Source organism: Vitis vinifera, chromosome 14 (assembly GCF_030704535.1).
Source record: "Vitis vinifera cultivar Pinot Noir 40024 chromosome 14, ASM3070453v1".
NCBI lineage: Eukaryota > Viridiplantae > Streptophyta > Magnoliopsida > Vitales > Vitaceae > Vitis > Vitis vinifera.
Window position 1 is genome coordinate 21962298 of NC_081818.1, and position 16315 is coordinate 21978612.

General features: G+C 36.3%; 2 protein-coding genes across 2 annotated transcripts; one reads left to right on the plus strand and one right to left on the minus strand.

The window, feature by feature from the left end:
* Positions 1–722: 722 nt before the first annotated feature.
* Positions 723–3134, plus strand: LOC100258292 (transcription factor AS1). Its single transcript, XM_002283206.4, has one exon. The coding sequence runs from the start codon at positions 1804–1806 to the stop codon at positions 2956–2958; it is 1155 nt and encodes a 384-aa protein (XP_002283242.1). The 5' UTR covers positions 723–1803; the 3' UTR covers positions 2959–3134.
* A 6374-nt stretch (positions 3135–9508) lies between these two features.
* Positions 9509–10686, minus strand: LOC100251473 (AP2/ERF and B3 domain-containing transcription factor RAV1). Its single transcript, XM_002279696.4, has one exon. The coding sequence runs from the start codon at positions 10618–10620 to the stop codon at positions 9766–9768; it is 855 nt and encodes a 284-aa protein (XP_002279732.1). The 5' UTR covers positions 10621–10686; the 3' UTR covers positions 9509–9765.
* Positions 10687–16315: the final 5629 nt, after the last annotated feature.

The following is a 16315-nucleotide window of genomic DNA, read 5'->3' on the forward strand; positions in this document are numbered from 1 at the left end:
GGTATTGCCATTTTTTTTATAATTATTTAAGCACTTTTTAGATTTTTCATGGTTAAACTTGAAAACTTCGTAATAATTTAACCTTGTTTTGTAATAATAAAAAAGAGAACCTTGGGTTAACAAATTTTATATAGATCAATAAATAATGTTATTATATATAATAGAAAAAATGCCTAAGTAAAAATTTGGCATATTTCTTGTTGAGCCGTCCTCTTCATAATATATGATTCAAGTTATCAGGTTTAAGGTTATTTTTGAAGAAATGTCTCTTTGCATATTTAGAACAAATTTTGAAAAAATGAAATAGAAAAAAAAAAAAAAAGGCTATTCATAAATGGAAGAGGAATAAAACAATAATATAAAATTGAATGATGGGTGTCTTGAAGAGATGGTTCTTTCATGATGGGGTTTGTTAAATCAATTTTTTTTTAAAAAAAAAATTCAATTTTCTATATTTTATAAATATTTTTGAAAGTTTTTTTTAATATTATTTTAAATAAAAAAAATCCAAAAATACCCCCTCAATAAATGTGTAGGCAGAATGTATCTGTATAGATTTTGCCAATTTTAAAGTAATTTAGTAGCATCAAGGGGCTTTAAAAGAAGGGTGGGGGCATGGAAAGGAGTTGGACATTTGTTTCTTTCTAACCGTATTCAGCATACTCTTAAAATTAAATAGCTTTAAGGCCTGTTTGGAAATTAAGTGCTGCAACTTCATTTTCTTTCTGGAAAGAGAAGGAAAATATATTTAACAAAGAGAGAAAAGAATTGTACAATCAGTATTAGAATCAGTGTATAGAAATAGAATCCACCATGAGGCTGGAATCTTTCTGGGATTAGCAAGGAAAAGTAGATAACTTTATTGTGTCCTCAAAATAGCAGACTAACAGTGGTGTTTTGAAATAGGTTGGAACAGTAAGACTAAGCATAGGAGAAGAGCAGGGCATGGACAGAGAGAGTAATGGGGGCAAGAGGGAAGAGGGAAGAAATTAGGGAGAGACACACACATATGTACAAAGTCCAAGCACAAAATCACGCCCCACCCCCCACCACCCGCCAGCAGATCCAAGAAATGCGTCGATACGTCTCCTTTCGTCTGATCATGCGCCCCATCACCCATGGCCCATGCATGCATTTCTACAAGGCACCTCTGTCTCTCTTTCCATTCAAATCCAAAATTATACTGATTTAGTGATTTTTTTTCCACAAATAAAACATGGGTTTAATGATTTTCCTCTGTTTTAACTCTAAATTTGATTGATAGGACACAGTGTGAAAAAACATGTATCTGAAAAGGGTAAAAAGAGAATATATAGAAGGTGTAAGGTTTAGGGGGGTTTGGTCTAGAGTCTACTCAGCCCACAGCTGGGGTCTGGGTGTGAGTGGTGACGCAGTGGTATCTTCGCTATATCTATATAAGTAGGGTGCCTCACAGTCATTGTCTCGTCTTGTTCTTCACTCACTCACGTACCATGCGTTACCTCTTAACAAAGACAAATGCTGTCAGCACACCTCCCACCCCTCTATTTAAAAGTAGTAATTGTGCCCCTTGACTCCATTGCTCATCCCTTCTTCACTCTCACCGATGATTCCCGCTCCAACACACCATCACCGTCGTCACAGATCTTTCCTTTCGTTTAAAGCCAGCTGAATCTTGGGTTTTTTCCTTTTATTGGTAGTTTTGTAACATTGTTTGAGAAGAAGGTCAGAGGGAGAGAGAGAGAGAGAGAGAGAGAGAGAGAGAGGCGGAAGGAGGATGATGAATGGAGTGATTGATGGAGAGTACTCAGACATGGTTTGGAGATGAAGGAGCGTCAGCGTTGGCAACCAGAAGAAGACGCACTACTGAGAGCCTACGTGAAGCAGTATGGAGCCAAGGAATGGAACCTCATCTCCCACCGCATGGGCAAGTCCCTTGACCGCGACCCCAAGTCCTGCCTCGAGCGCTGGAAGAACTACCTCAAGCCCGGCATCAAGAAGGGTTCTCTCACCCTAGAGGAGCAGAACTTGGTCATTTCTCTTCAGGCCAAGTACGGCAACAAGTGGAAGAAGATCGCCTCTGAAGTCCCCGGCCGTACTGCCAAGCGTCTCGGCAAGTGGTGGGAAGTTTTCAAGGAAAAGCAGCTCAAGCAGCTCCACAAGACCACCCATCTCCGCCACGACCACTCTGACTCCCCCTCCTCCAACGCCGTCGCCGCGGCCTCCGCTTCCTCCCCAGACCACGGTAAATACGACCACATCTTGGAGACTTTCGCTGAGAAGTACGTTCAGCCCAAGCTGCTAGCCTTTCAGCCCCTTCCTCTGCCCATAATGCCCAACCTCTCCCTCTCCGACCCACCTCCGGTGCTCTCTCTCGGCTCCGTCGGTATCTCGGATGCCGGCGTGCCTGTGGGTTCAACCACGCCCTCCCCAGTCCTCCCTGCGTGGATGAACGCCACAAACATGGGTTCAACGACGTCATCTATATCCTCCTCCTCCTCCACGCCTTCTCCTTCGGTAAGCCTCTCCTTGTCCCCCTCGGAACCGGCCGTCCTGGACCCAGTCCATCCAGAGGCGTCCCGGCTGATGCCGGTCCAACAAATGGGGACCCTGATACAGTACTGCAAAGAGCTAGAGGAAGGAAGGCAGAACTGGGTGCAACACAAGAAGGAAGCGACATGGAGGCTGAGCCGACTAGAGCAACAACTGGAGTCCGAGAAGTCGAGAAAAAGGAGAGAGAAAACGGAGGAGATAGAAGGAAAGATAAGGTGTCTGAGAGAGGAAGAGATGGCCCATCTGGGGAGGATTGAGAGCGAGTACAGAGAGCAGCTGATTGCAGTACAGAGAGACGCCGAAAGCAAAGAAGCCAAGCTAATGGAAACATGGTGCAGCAAGCATGTGAAGCTGGCAAAGCTTGTGGAGAAAATTGGAATCCACACTCCCACTCAGGCCTTCACCCTACCAAAAGATTTGCACTAAGCCCTAAACCCCTTCCAATCCCCATCATCCATCATCTCTCAACCCCTCATTCCCTTCTTACATATTAAATGTATGATTGTTGCTTTAATTTTGATCTGCTTCTGCAGCTGCTACTGCTACCTCTACCTCCCTCCGCATCATAATTTTTCAATAACATAGATGTGTTTTTTCGTTTCCGATGAATGATTTTTAAGTAGATGAATATCAGGGTGGTGGGTGTGGTCTGGGAGGGTGAGAGCTGATACGGGAAGAGGAGAGAGACCGTTGCTCTGACTTGTGATGATCAAAAGGATGGGAAGAGTGCGGTGGTCTTGTCCAATCTGTTTCAATGGAAAAAGAAAAAAAAAACAGAGGAAAAAGGAGGACAACGTCATCACATCATTAAACTGCCTTGTCTTGGATTTTCCGCCTCCCAAGCCAACATATCTATTCACATGAAAATCAATCACTAGGGCTGTTTGGCTATTTTTTTGCAAATATCTATTTTTAAAAACAGTCCTTATTTGATTTTTACAACAAAATCTTGATGAGAATAGAGAAAATTTAAATTTTCCTTGCAAGAAAAAATGAATATTAAAGAAAACAGAGAGAATTGAAGGGGAGGGAGGGAAAGGGTGGCAGGGGTTGCTGAGATGCTAGAGATGCTATTTCTACAAGCTACGTCTATGTGACAATGACTGTTCAGAAGACTTTGGGATTCGTGACTCCCCACCTCTCCATCCGCATCTGCACCCACATGGGCCCATTCCCTCCATTCTCTCCCTCTTTCTTCTCATAATTTCATTCCATTTATAAAAAGTTTCCGTCTGCATCCTACCACTTTTCCTCTCCACTCATCAAAATTATTACATTTTTCATTTTCTTTATCTGACATCAAACCAAAGGTTCGTTACAAATGTGATTATCAATAAAAATAGGTAGACGGCAAAAACTCACTTTATTTTTTTTTCACTCGTTATTTTTATTTGTTTGTGTTTAATTTAAATTAGTTATTTATATTTGTTGAATAATTCAAATTTTATTACACACATCAAATTTAAGAATTGCTAATTCAATATAATGCCAAATTGATATTTTAAAAGTTTTTTTTTTATTCAACCATTTTAACTTTATCATTCATAGATGCCGATCACAGTATGACCAATGGGAATAAGATAAATATAAATGGGTTTGGAATTGACATTCTCTTAAACTTGGTATAGGTTGGGGTATGATTTTGGCTTGTCCATTCTGTCACCATTATATATAATATTAAATAAAAATTTAACTTAATTAATTTTTTAACTTTTAAATATATATAATATTATTTTTCATAAAATAAATTATAAATTGTATTTATTTTTAACATAATTTAATATTTTAAAGTAAAAAAAAAAAATTGAAAAAAAATGCAGGGTAGATATAAGAAATTCTAATTCTCATGCACACCATCCTATCCTATTCAAATTTTTTTTGTTAGCGAGGATGGGAATTGATTTAAATTAATTGGGATGAATATAACCCGTCTCAAACCTATTTTGTTGTTATCCCTATTTATAGACTGGGATGGTAATGAAATGAGTTTTTTCAAGTACTTGTCCTACCATACCCTTAATGAGATGAATTTGAAATTTAAATAAATAAGTTAAGGATGGGTTTGATTTTTTTATTTTTTATTTTTAAACTCAGAATGGGTTTGGGTATTGTCTTATCCTCCTCCGTTTTGCCTCAATTATATAAAATTAATTTTAAAAACTAATTTAATTTAAATTTTATTTTCTCATTTTTAATTTATATAATAATTAAAATAATATTTTTAATGAAATAATTTATAAAAACTGTAATATTTTAATTTTTATAAAATATATTTATTTTAATGTAATTAAAAAATTTTTAAAAATATAAAAAAAAAATTCAAAAGAAGATTAAACAGGATGAGACAAAGTGGGTATGAGAAATTTACATACCTGTCCTACCTCGCCCCTCCTTACCTCGTTTAATTTTTTTAAGGGTTTAATATACTTTACTCTCTCAACTTATAGTATGTTTTGCACATTGCCCCTTTAGGTTCAAAATCTAATACATTACTCCCCAAACTTCATAAATACCAGCACTCTGCCTTTTTTATTGGACAATGTTAGTTTCAATGGATGAAAACGTCACGTGTTGTGCATGTGATTGAATAATTAAGGGTAGATTTATAAATTCAATCGCCCAAAAACCCTAAACCTCTCACTTTCTCATACTTCACTTTTTCATTGGTTTCAAGACAAATCCAAAATTTCCAACACTCTTGAAGATCAATACCCATGCAAAAATGAAAAAGAAAATACAATTTCCATTGTGAGAAAAAAATCATTTAAATGAGGAGAAAATATAGAAGAAAACATTATTTTTCTTTGCTTTTCTTGGTAAAACACTATCGAAAGAAAACATCAATTGATTGATTAATTCCTGGATTGTTTGATTGGTTTAAATTTAGAAACATACCCAAATTTCCCAACTCTCCTTCCTAAAGAAATCATTTTTTTTTGTTTTAAAAAAATAACTTTAATTTTTATATTTAATGTGTTTTATATTGAACTGTGTTTTGCAAAACAAAATTCATATTTTACATTAAAAGGAAATGAAGTTCCATTTATAAGTGGGATTTCATTTTCTTGTAACTTGGCGACCCCAAGTTAAATATAAGATTTCCCTTTTTTATTCTTTTTAGTATGACTCATCTAGGCACACCTTATCACCCTAGGTCACTTAGACACATTTTTTTTTATCACTCTAGGCCATTTAGACACTTTTTTTTTATTACCCTAAGTTACTTAGGCACATCAAGCCCATTTAAACATATTTTAACCCATTTAGACACACTTGGCCTATCTAGACACACTTTGACCCATTTAGACATCTTTTTGCTTATTTAGGCACATTTAGCTCATTTAGACATACTTTAACCCATTTAAACATACTTTAACCCATTTAGACACACCTTGACCCATTTAGGTCATTTAGGCCCATTTATGTATATTTGACTCATTTATATACAATTTAGCCCATTTAGGCACGCTTAATCCATTTAAGCACGCCTAATCCATTTAGACATACTTGACTCATTTAGATACACTTTGACTTATTTAGGTTACTTAGACCAATTTAGGCACACCTAGCCCATTTAAGTCACTTAGTCTCATTTAGGTACACTTGGTCCATTTAAACACAACCAAGTCCATTTAGACATGCCATTGAGGTCACCGACCCATTTAGGCACACTCAAGCCCATTTAGACATATCTGACCCATTTAGGTACATTCTCATCTATTTAGGTCACTTAGACCCATTTAGACACATCTTGACCTATTAGGTTACTTAAGTCGATTTAGGCACACCTTGACCCATTTAAACATAACTAACCTATCTAGGCACACCTTGACCCTTTTATATCACTTAGGCCCATTTAGACACATCATGACCCATTTAGGTCACTAAGCTCTATCTAGGCACCCCCTAACCTTTTTAAGTCACTTAGGCCCATTTAAGCATATCTGACTCATTTAGACACACCAAGGCCCATTTAGACATACCTTGACCTATTTATGTTGTTTAGGCCCATTTAGGCACACTTGACCCATTTAGATATACCCTGACTCATTTAGACACATTCCGACCCATTTAAATATTTTTTGGCCCACTTAGGCACACTTGAGTCCATCTAAGTGCATCATGACCCACCTAGGTCACCTTTTAGATAATTTTTACATGACTTGCATGACATTTTTTTTTATTAATTACTTATTTATTTACTATCATGTTTAATATTTATTTATTTATTTACTATTATTTTATATCATTTTGTGCTTTTGTAGGGAAATTTACCATTGGATAAGAAAAAGTTGATTCTTATGAGAGTTTTATGAAAGGGATCTTTGGGGAGCAATTGCCATTGAGGCATGTGGACTGTATAGGAAAGAATGATTTTGGTGGTTCACAACATAGAAAAAAAGATATATATTTTTTTAAACAAAAAGAATCAAACTGTTCAAAACTAGAACAACCATGGAGCAAACAAGGGTTTTAGGTTCATTGTTTGATTGAGATCAACTTGAATTTTATCACTTAGTGTCCCATTTGAAACCTAATTACCATCAAATAAGTGAAAATTAATTTAGGTTTTGGTCTTAACCTTTTAGTCTGTTCTACTCTTATAGATTTGTCATAGGGCAAGTAACAAGAAAGATAATTGAGATAACTAGGGATCAAGGAGTGCCAAGAATCTCTAATATCTTGTAGGTCTCTAACGTACCATCCTCTAATTCAAATTTAGAGAGTTTCATGTTTTTAACAATATTACCTTAAACCATTCATTAATACCATTATTATACCCATTGTTCCCCTTTTGGCTGCTACCCTTAGTTTTCATATCCTACACTCCAAGATGGCTTTTAACTTTTCATAGAGGTGTTGTCACATACACAATTCTTAGAGAAAGTCAAAAACATCATTTTTGAATGTAATGAAAGAAAAAAAACAATGAGTAAATTGAATAAGTAACTAGACCCAGAGAGTCCTCAATGTTCTCTCTCCAAAATCCCCTCCAAGTTGTAAAGAACCAAATAAAAGATCTCTTTTTACCCTAAAAAATGAATTTAAATAGTAAAGAGACAAATTAGCCACATGACATAGCATTATTGGCTAAAAATATCTAAAACTACATGAATTTCCCATAAAGGACATTATGTCCTTGAATCTTAGGCCATTCAAACTCTTCTTTGGCTTGGTTGATGCTTGGGAGAGCCCAAAGATAGAAATTTAGGAGCTTGGAAGTGTGTGGTTGAAAGTTAGGAAGTTTTGTTAGAAGTGGAAACATGTTCTTCGAATGAAAATGGCTTGTTCCAAATGAAATTATGCTACTCAAAATGGTATTCGAAATTCTCATTGAATTTTGAACTAACTTTTGTCAATTGGACTCTTTTGCCACCTTGTTCGAATTGGATTTGGAACGGGACTTTTACTCTAAGCAATCTTGTTTCAAATGGTCAAATCTCCCTTGTTTCAACTTTAGTTCCCTAAAAAATTCTCGAGAAGTAGCCTCGAAGTCAATTTAAAGTCAAGGGTCGTGCATCAAACATAAGTAATCTTACTTTATTGTCCTGAATTTTAGTCCAACTCATCCCCAACATAAAACGCATACTCTCTCATATCTCCATAGCCTTCATTACTTCTTTCCCATGCTCACACGACTCCTTTTACAAAGTCCTCTACAAGTCTCACATCTGCCTCTTAAAATGATCACATCCCCTATTTTCTACGTTAATTAATGACAATTTTATTATTATTATGCATTCTTTTTATCCTTTTATCTACCAATAAGCTCAAAATAGATACTAGTTCTATGGTTGGGGTGTCAGTACCAATTCAAGCTAAGTTGGATTATTTGAACTTTTTTATCAGCTAAATCATGTTATTTATGTGTGATTGATGCATGTATTTGGACTCTAATCAATCACTGAGTCATATTCCACGAAGAGGCTGGCGAGAATGTTTAGTATCTTGTCCTCCTTTGGAATCTAATAGGCCTATTGAGACTGAGACATCAATAAATGTCATCTTTGTGAGTTAATCCCTTATTAGCATTCTTTGTTCTTTTTTTCTTGATTTTGTATGTGAAGCTTGACCACAGAATTTTTGTTCTACACTGAGTAGTCAAAGCCTCCTCAAGAGCATGCCAGATATCATGTGCTATAATTCCACATCCAATTACCTGGGCTAGAGTATTTTCTGATATAGATGCAAGCATCCATGAACCAGGAGTTAATCTTGCCCTTGCCAAGCTACATACTCGAGATTGAACAAGCTAGGTCGACCATTGACACACTGGATGTCAATTCAGGAGGACTTGGAAAGATCTCTGTGATATAGCCTTGAAGCCCAAATCCTCAAATAGCAGTAAAGGCTTAATGTTGCCATATGAAAGAAATTTTCATCCATGAGACGAACAGTTACAATTTGGTTTGCCAGATTTACAATCTAAGTAGCTAGAGTTCAAGTCGACGGAGAATCAGGACTGAAGGAGGTTTCTGAATCGAAAGCCATGGCTAAGCACCACAAATATCAACAAAACTCAAGATCTCAAATCCGAAACTGCAGAAATCTTTAGTTCAAGAACGAAGATGGAAAACACTACTCCACTTGACTCAATTCGTTTGCATAATTTTCCTTTGGATGTGTGCAATTGCAGTAGCAGTTCCATGGCAGTCACATAACAGTAGCACAAACCCAATGGAGGCTTGAGTTTATAAACGAGAAGCAGAGGAAGGTGCACACCCTAGTACAGAAAGGGGGAAAAACCATAAAAAAAAAAAGACCTAGGATGGTGCTGTAGGGTGTTGGAGACTGAGAAGGGTGTGGAAGGATATTCGGAGGCTAGAATATGAGAAAACAGTGAGCAAAGATGTTTATCATTCTCCAATAATTTTTCAGTTCTGTAGAAGAATCTTTATAGAGAAATAAGATAACAACTTAACCCCAAAGATAGCTACCCATGCCAAAATTTCCATCGTCTCTGGATAAAAGAATCCTCACTGGGATAAGATAATAGAAACCTTAGAAATTAGGCTTGTTCAGTTTCTCTAATAATATATACGTCAACATACATTAGCAGTTACAAAAACAATTTCATCACATGCCTAGTGTGGACCTCAAACTGATGAATTACTAAGGCAGTACTCAGAAACCAAAATCTATGCAGTACCTGCCCATCTTTACATTATTTTCTGGGAAGAAATTGAAACACAGACCTCCTACTGCATGCCCTTTAAAGTAAAGTATTACCAGCTAGGACTTACTAAACAAGTTCACTCCAAATAATCTAACCATCTGACCACTCTCGACCTGCTTCATTGATGGCTTTCTGGAACTGTCTCGCTGCTCCCACTCTATGAATAGCCGTTTATCCGACCCAGTTGACCGATGAAAGCTAACGATATCCCCAGCTTTCAAGTTCTTCTCCTTTACAAAGCGCCTCCAACCTTTTGTTAGCACATAGCTCTGGCTACTATTCCAAAAGGAGTACCTAAACCTCCAAATCTTCCCGCCGTTGTCCTCAAAATTCAATAAACCACCCTTGGAAGAGCTTGCAAGTTGCAAAGGCAAGTGCTTCTCTGCATGTTGCTTTGGTATCACCATTCGGTTTAGTTTCCCTACATCACTTGGTGTCACCGCCTTGTCAAAGAGTTGTACCCTTTCACAGACACTTGGTTTGGACTCCATGACATCCGCACCACTTTCTTTGCTTCCATAATTGTGCGCACTTTGCTCAAGCTCATCATTGTAGGTGTGTTTTCGGAGCATGTCCACTATCTCAGCCTTAGAATGCGAGTTCAAGAACGTTGTTTCAATGTCGTCTTGGATACCCTTTCCTGAAACCATGAAGTTTGTTAGGGCAGCATGGCCCCGGAACCTTCTCGCCGCAACATCATAGGCCTTGGCAGCTTCTCCTTCTTCATTGAAAGTTCCCAGCCAAATGCGCCGGTGCTTCTCGTATATTTGTGCTCCCCACCGGCCATTAGGCTGGGGAACCACTCCTTTATATTTAGAAGAAGTTAACTTTCGCAAGTACACAGCCCCCACGCCATTTTCGGAGTCTGATATCCCACTAGTCCCACCTACTCGCCATGAATAGTCAGACATCTTGGTCACTAGAGCTGATTCCGTTGTTGATGGGCAGACTGGTAAGGACTACTAGTTTTGCCCATGCCTAAAACAACTTCCGTCCATTTCTCAGTGTTGCAGGAAAAAAAAATGATAAATATGGAAATCTAGATACAACGAATTTGGGTTGGTTGAAGGTTGAATTTATGATAAGACACTGAAGTACATTTCATTAAATGTAGTTGGGGCACATCACAGGTGGGTGGAAGAAATCAAAGAGGGTGGCCAGGAGGGAGCTAGTCCATTGTATTGAATACTAATTAAGCTCAATCACAGTAGAAAATCTGTCTCGTGTGCGCCACCTTTTGTACATGAATATTTGATCAAATGGAATTAAGAAACACACTCACATAGAAATTCACTTCTCCAACCCAAAATTCTGATATCATGTCACAGCTTCAAGTCTTTCGACTATTTCCATTCCTTGAAAAGCAAGGCAAGGCCAGGTTGAACGTAAGTCAAGGCGTGTTAAGCGCACACCAGATTAATAAATAGTCTTGAAAGGCTTCTAGAGATCAGATTTTGAACAAGTACTGGGAATATATTCAGGAATGTGTTGGAACAATTGGCATGCCTAGTGAAGTTAGATATTAAGTAATAGTTTAAATTTTGGGCTAGTGATCAGGGTTTAACTATCGAGGTGGAACTCATATTAAAGCAAAGTAGATGAGGTGTGGACGAAGGAGTGTAGGTGGGCTAGAGTTTATAGGTCCACTCCCCCTCAAGGCCGAAACTTAGATCGAGCTGACTCTGGGCATGGCCCCTCGAATTAATCCCTGGCTATTTTTACCTAGACTTTTCTCATTTTCACCCTTATCTCTGCTGCATCATCAGTCCGTACCACCTCCATTATTTCTGCAGCCATTAAATGTGAGAGATATGTAGAGATTCTGACTCCAACTGGGATGGACCTGAAGACAAAATAAAAACTGGCCTGTGTCATAACTAGTATAATGTAATTGGGTGGGGGTTGGTCTGATTACCCAAGTCCAATTTTGTACACATCTGACAAATTACTGTTCTAAAATCTATGATCAAGTTCAATTTGGCAGGTCTCCCTGGTGGGCTCTCTGCATTGTTTTTGTTGTTTTGCCTGCTCATGCACTTCCACTGTGTGTAAACAGCAATCCACATTTTTGGGTTTTCACATTTTTACTTAAAATCTGAATTATTTATGGACTTCCCAGTGAAGGAGGGCCTGTGGGGCTTGTACATTGTCTCCAATGGACTAGGCCCACGATTGTTTCATCAGGCTTTAGCCTATGAATGATGTGCCTGTTCATCAATCCTTCCCAACTTCCAAGGGCCTAGCCCAAAGACAAAAGTGTATTATTACACATGGCCCTTTGAGCCTTTCTTTTAAGCCCTTGGGCTCTGTAAACATGACTGGTAGAACTGGCCCAACAATTTTTCCAAAGAAGGAAGAAGGAATACCAAGCTTCAACACAAATTTCCCAAGTTTCTTGGAAAATTTTGTACACCTTCCATGGCCTTTCCCATTTATTTTTATATTCAACTCATCCATGCACCAACCCAATTTTTGGGTTTTACGATAATGCTTGATGATCACATAATTAAATATAAGGCCGGCCTCCTACATGTACTGATTGGTTGAGTCCAAAACGGAGTCAAGAGAACTTCATTCATTGTATGGTACAATCGATTGCGGGAAATCTTTGAATAAATCAAGACAAAGATACGATCATTAAGTTCTAACTCACTCTGATTATTTTTTTTCCAAAAAAAATTTGTTAATCAAAGGAATGATCGAGGAAGCATCGGGTCGACAATAAGCCCCCCTAATGAAGAGCAAAAACAGTAATCTAGGTAGCATAATACATAAGAGGCAGTGACCATGTCTGTCACAAGATTTTCACGTGAAGACATGTTCACCATGAACAGTACATCCTTGTTTTTTTTCTATCGCATACAGTAGAAAACAAGCATGGAACACTGCAGACCAAGCCTGGCCCATTCTTGCTTGTCCAGAATTTAAAATGAAAACATGGCCCATTGTTTGCTAATGGAAGCATCATTCTAAGATTAGTTTAATCTTGGTTGTCTCCTTGGATTACATTTCTCTTTCTCATTGTATGGGTTTTTCTTCATATATAACCAGTGGACCCTACTTCCACATTTGCGCAAACCTAGACCCATCATCAAATTTAAATATCTTTGTGGTTAAGCTTGAAGAGGTTCTAGTGTCTGAGTTTTTGCAGTAAATAAATTTGGTATATATGTACATGTTTATTAATAAACAAATGAGTCAACTCTTGTGATACCAGTAAACTGAGTTGGGAAATTGGACTCTACAGGAGTATGGATTAACAGTGTCCGTAATGAGGCAGACCAGGTACAAGGTCTGGTCGAGTTGACTTGTCCATGGTCTAGTCGATGGGTCATTCTATTCCTCCTTTGATAATGCGACATGTTTACCAACATTTATATATGCAGATGAGAGATATATTATGGTAATATGGATGGACTCTATCTCAAATGTTATAGGAGAGGAAGCTGCCAGGCAAGTAATGTGGAAACAAGAATTAGACAAGATGAAGGGTTTTGCTTTGTTTTTGGTGTGAATAATCAATTAGCTCAGGAGTTGGTTTAGGAGAAGTGATCCGGATACTATACAAATCTTTTGAGTTTCGAGATTGTAATATAGTATATCGTTTGCAAGCCCTAAAATGTCTCCTCCTTGTTCTCTCGATGACTCCCATTGTGACTTGTGGGTTAAGGCTTTACAGCTATTCAGGAAATGTCTTGTGCAAGTAATTAAGGTTGAGTTATTTGACTAAATTGAAGTTAATTAGGCTCTAAGGTGTTTTGACACTTACTAAAATGAAGCTAAATTTAGTACAATTTTTGTTTTTGGTACTCAAGGTATGAGTTTGAGATGGGCCAGGGCCTAAGCGTGGCCTGAATTTGAAAGTTGGAGTAGTCACAGAGGATTAGTTCTACCAAATGGAAATGAAGACATGTGGCCAAAAAGTAGTACATCAATTATGGGATGTAGGCCTGTGTAACCCATGATTAGAGAGGAAAGGGGGAGGAGGTAGAGCAGCTAGCGAAAGGTTGGAAGCGTGAGATGGCGTGCATGCATTGAGAAAGCGATAGAGTAGAGTGTAATTGTACAGTAGTACTACAAAAAGGACATGATAAGGAAACCTTGAAGTTTCTGCATGAAATAATATTATCATCGTCATCAAAACATGGGAGCCCCGAAATCTTAGAAACTGGCCTGGGGTTTGCACCTAGTTTTTTTATTAATGGCCGACCAAATGTCTCGGTGGGTGATGCCCATATAAATGTTGATGCAGAGGATGATGTGTCAAAAATAGAGGAGGGAGGGAGAAAGAGAGAGAGAGAGGAGCATGGATTCCAAGGGAGGTGGGGGGACCCTGGAATTTGTCTTATATCATTGGACCGCACTCCCTCATTTCCTATAAGAAGCTCCTTTTTCTGCCCATTTCAAAACATTACTACTGTAAGGTGAAACTCACTAACTCACTCACTGATCTCTCACTCTCTTCCTCAATTTATTCTAAAAAGCTAGCCAGGTGAAGATGGGAATGAAGATGATGAGCAGTACTACTAGTGATGGGTCCAAGAGAAGGTTGTCATCCGGAAAGCTTGGAGGGTTTCTCAGAGAACAGAAAGGAAGGCTCTACATAATCAGCAGGTGTGTGGTCATGCTCCTTTGCTGGCATGACTAAGAAAGACCCAACTACAATATTTTCCTCCATCTCTTCTACTCACTCACCCCCTCAAATTCCATCCATTGCTGATTTTTGCAGAACTCTCCCCCTCTTTCTCCCTCCCCTAAATGTAAATAGCAAAGCAAATTTACTAGGCATTCTATATTCGTCAGTCATGACTATGCAACTTGATGAGCCTGTTTTTACACTGCAGAAGCTTCATATTAATTCAATGTCCAATTTCTAGTCAGTGCTAGAGCAATTAATACATATTATTTTTTCTCCTTTTGTATTTTACTTCTTGGATAGCCTCAAACATTGCCATATACATTGGCATTCATCTCATGTAATTATTTTGGTGGGAGTTACCCTCATTTTATTTTGCTTGTCAGGATGATCAGTCCAATATTAGAAAAAGAATAGCAAATATATTAGTCTACCTTAAAAAGTGCGTAAACTCGGACAATGGAGTTTCACATATGATTCAGAAGAGAGAGAGAGAGAGAGAGAGTCTCTGGTCAGATGAAGCCTTGGAAGAAGGAAAGCATGGATAAGTGGTAGCAAAAGAGGGAGATATATGCCCAGAGAGAAAAAAGGAAAAAGATGCCTGCCCTTAAAACTCTTTCACTCATATAAACTTGTTGTTTGTTAGCTTCTGTGGTTATGGTCTTGTCAAGTCACGGTTATACCTCAATTGAATAGCAATATTTTCATTATGTCACATGTTGCTTGTACCAAATTTCAGGACAGCTTCACTCACTAGTCATAATTCTGTTTTTCCATGTTAGACATTTTGTTGCTCTTTATTTTTCAAAATATTAATTGAAGTTTAAATAGTATTTAATAATGTTATGTATTAAGTTCACATTTGGATGTACTTTCTATTTTTTATTTTAAAATATAAGTTTATCACACTTTTCATAATTTTAAAAAATTGTGAAAGTGAAAATTTTTTACTTTCTTAAATTTTATAAAATTTAGAAAGTATTTTTAGGTGCAAATATAAGGTATGTACATATATTATTTATAAAAATTTCTATAATTTATGAAAAATTTTCTATTGGGTAAAAATAGAAAGTAGAAAAATTATATATGTCCAAACATACACTAAGTTGTTTTTTTATTTTTATTTTTTTATACTTAAGTTTTAAAATAAGTTTTTTAAGACTTAATTTATTTTTAAAATTATTTGTTTTTAAGTACCTATCACTTTTTCTAAGATAAATTTATCTTAATGAGAAAAAGTAAAAAGAATTCTACTTTTATTTTTAATTTTAAGCATTATATACCATTCATAGGAACAAAAATATATTGTTTAAGTAAAAAAATTAAATATTTATTTAATAATACAACTTCATATATTGTAGTTAAAATTATAAAATAAAAAATTTATCATTTTATATTTTATAGAAATATAACAACTATATTTTAACCATTATTTATTTCAAAAGTGGATATAAATATTTAAAAATTTTATTGGCTGCCTTTTGCTAAGGAATGAATTAGTACAATACTTTTACTTAATACTTTGTATTAACTTTAAAATCTTAATTATAAGAATAAAATTAATAAAATAAAGTTTTTATATATAATTCTAATTTTATTTTATATAACAAAGAATTTGTTTTAAAATAAGTTCAATTTAATTTATAAAAGGATTTTGTATACTAATTATCATAAATCTTACTTCATTATAATAATTTTTTCTTCTAGTGAAAACTATTTAGGGTTTGTGTGGTAGATAAGAAAATAAAAATAAATTATAAAATATTTTATTTAATATTTTCCTTAAAAAGAAATAGAAAAGTTTTGGAAACTGGATTTTTTAACAATTTAAATTTATTTTTCTCAAAATTTTTATGAATAACCAACTAAAAGAAGTTTTATTCACTATTTTATTCCCTTCTATTTTTTCTTTCTAATTTTTTTTCTTCAAACTTTTTCATAACTAAATATAGTATTTTTTTTATCAAAAT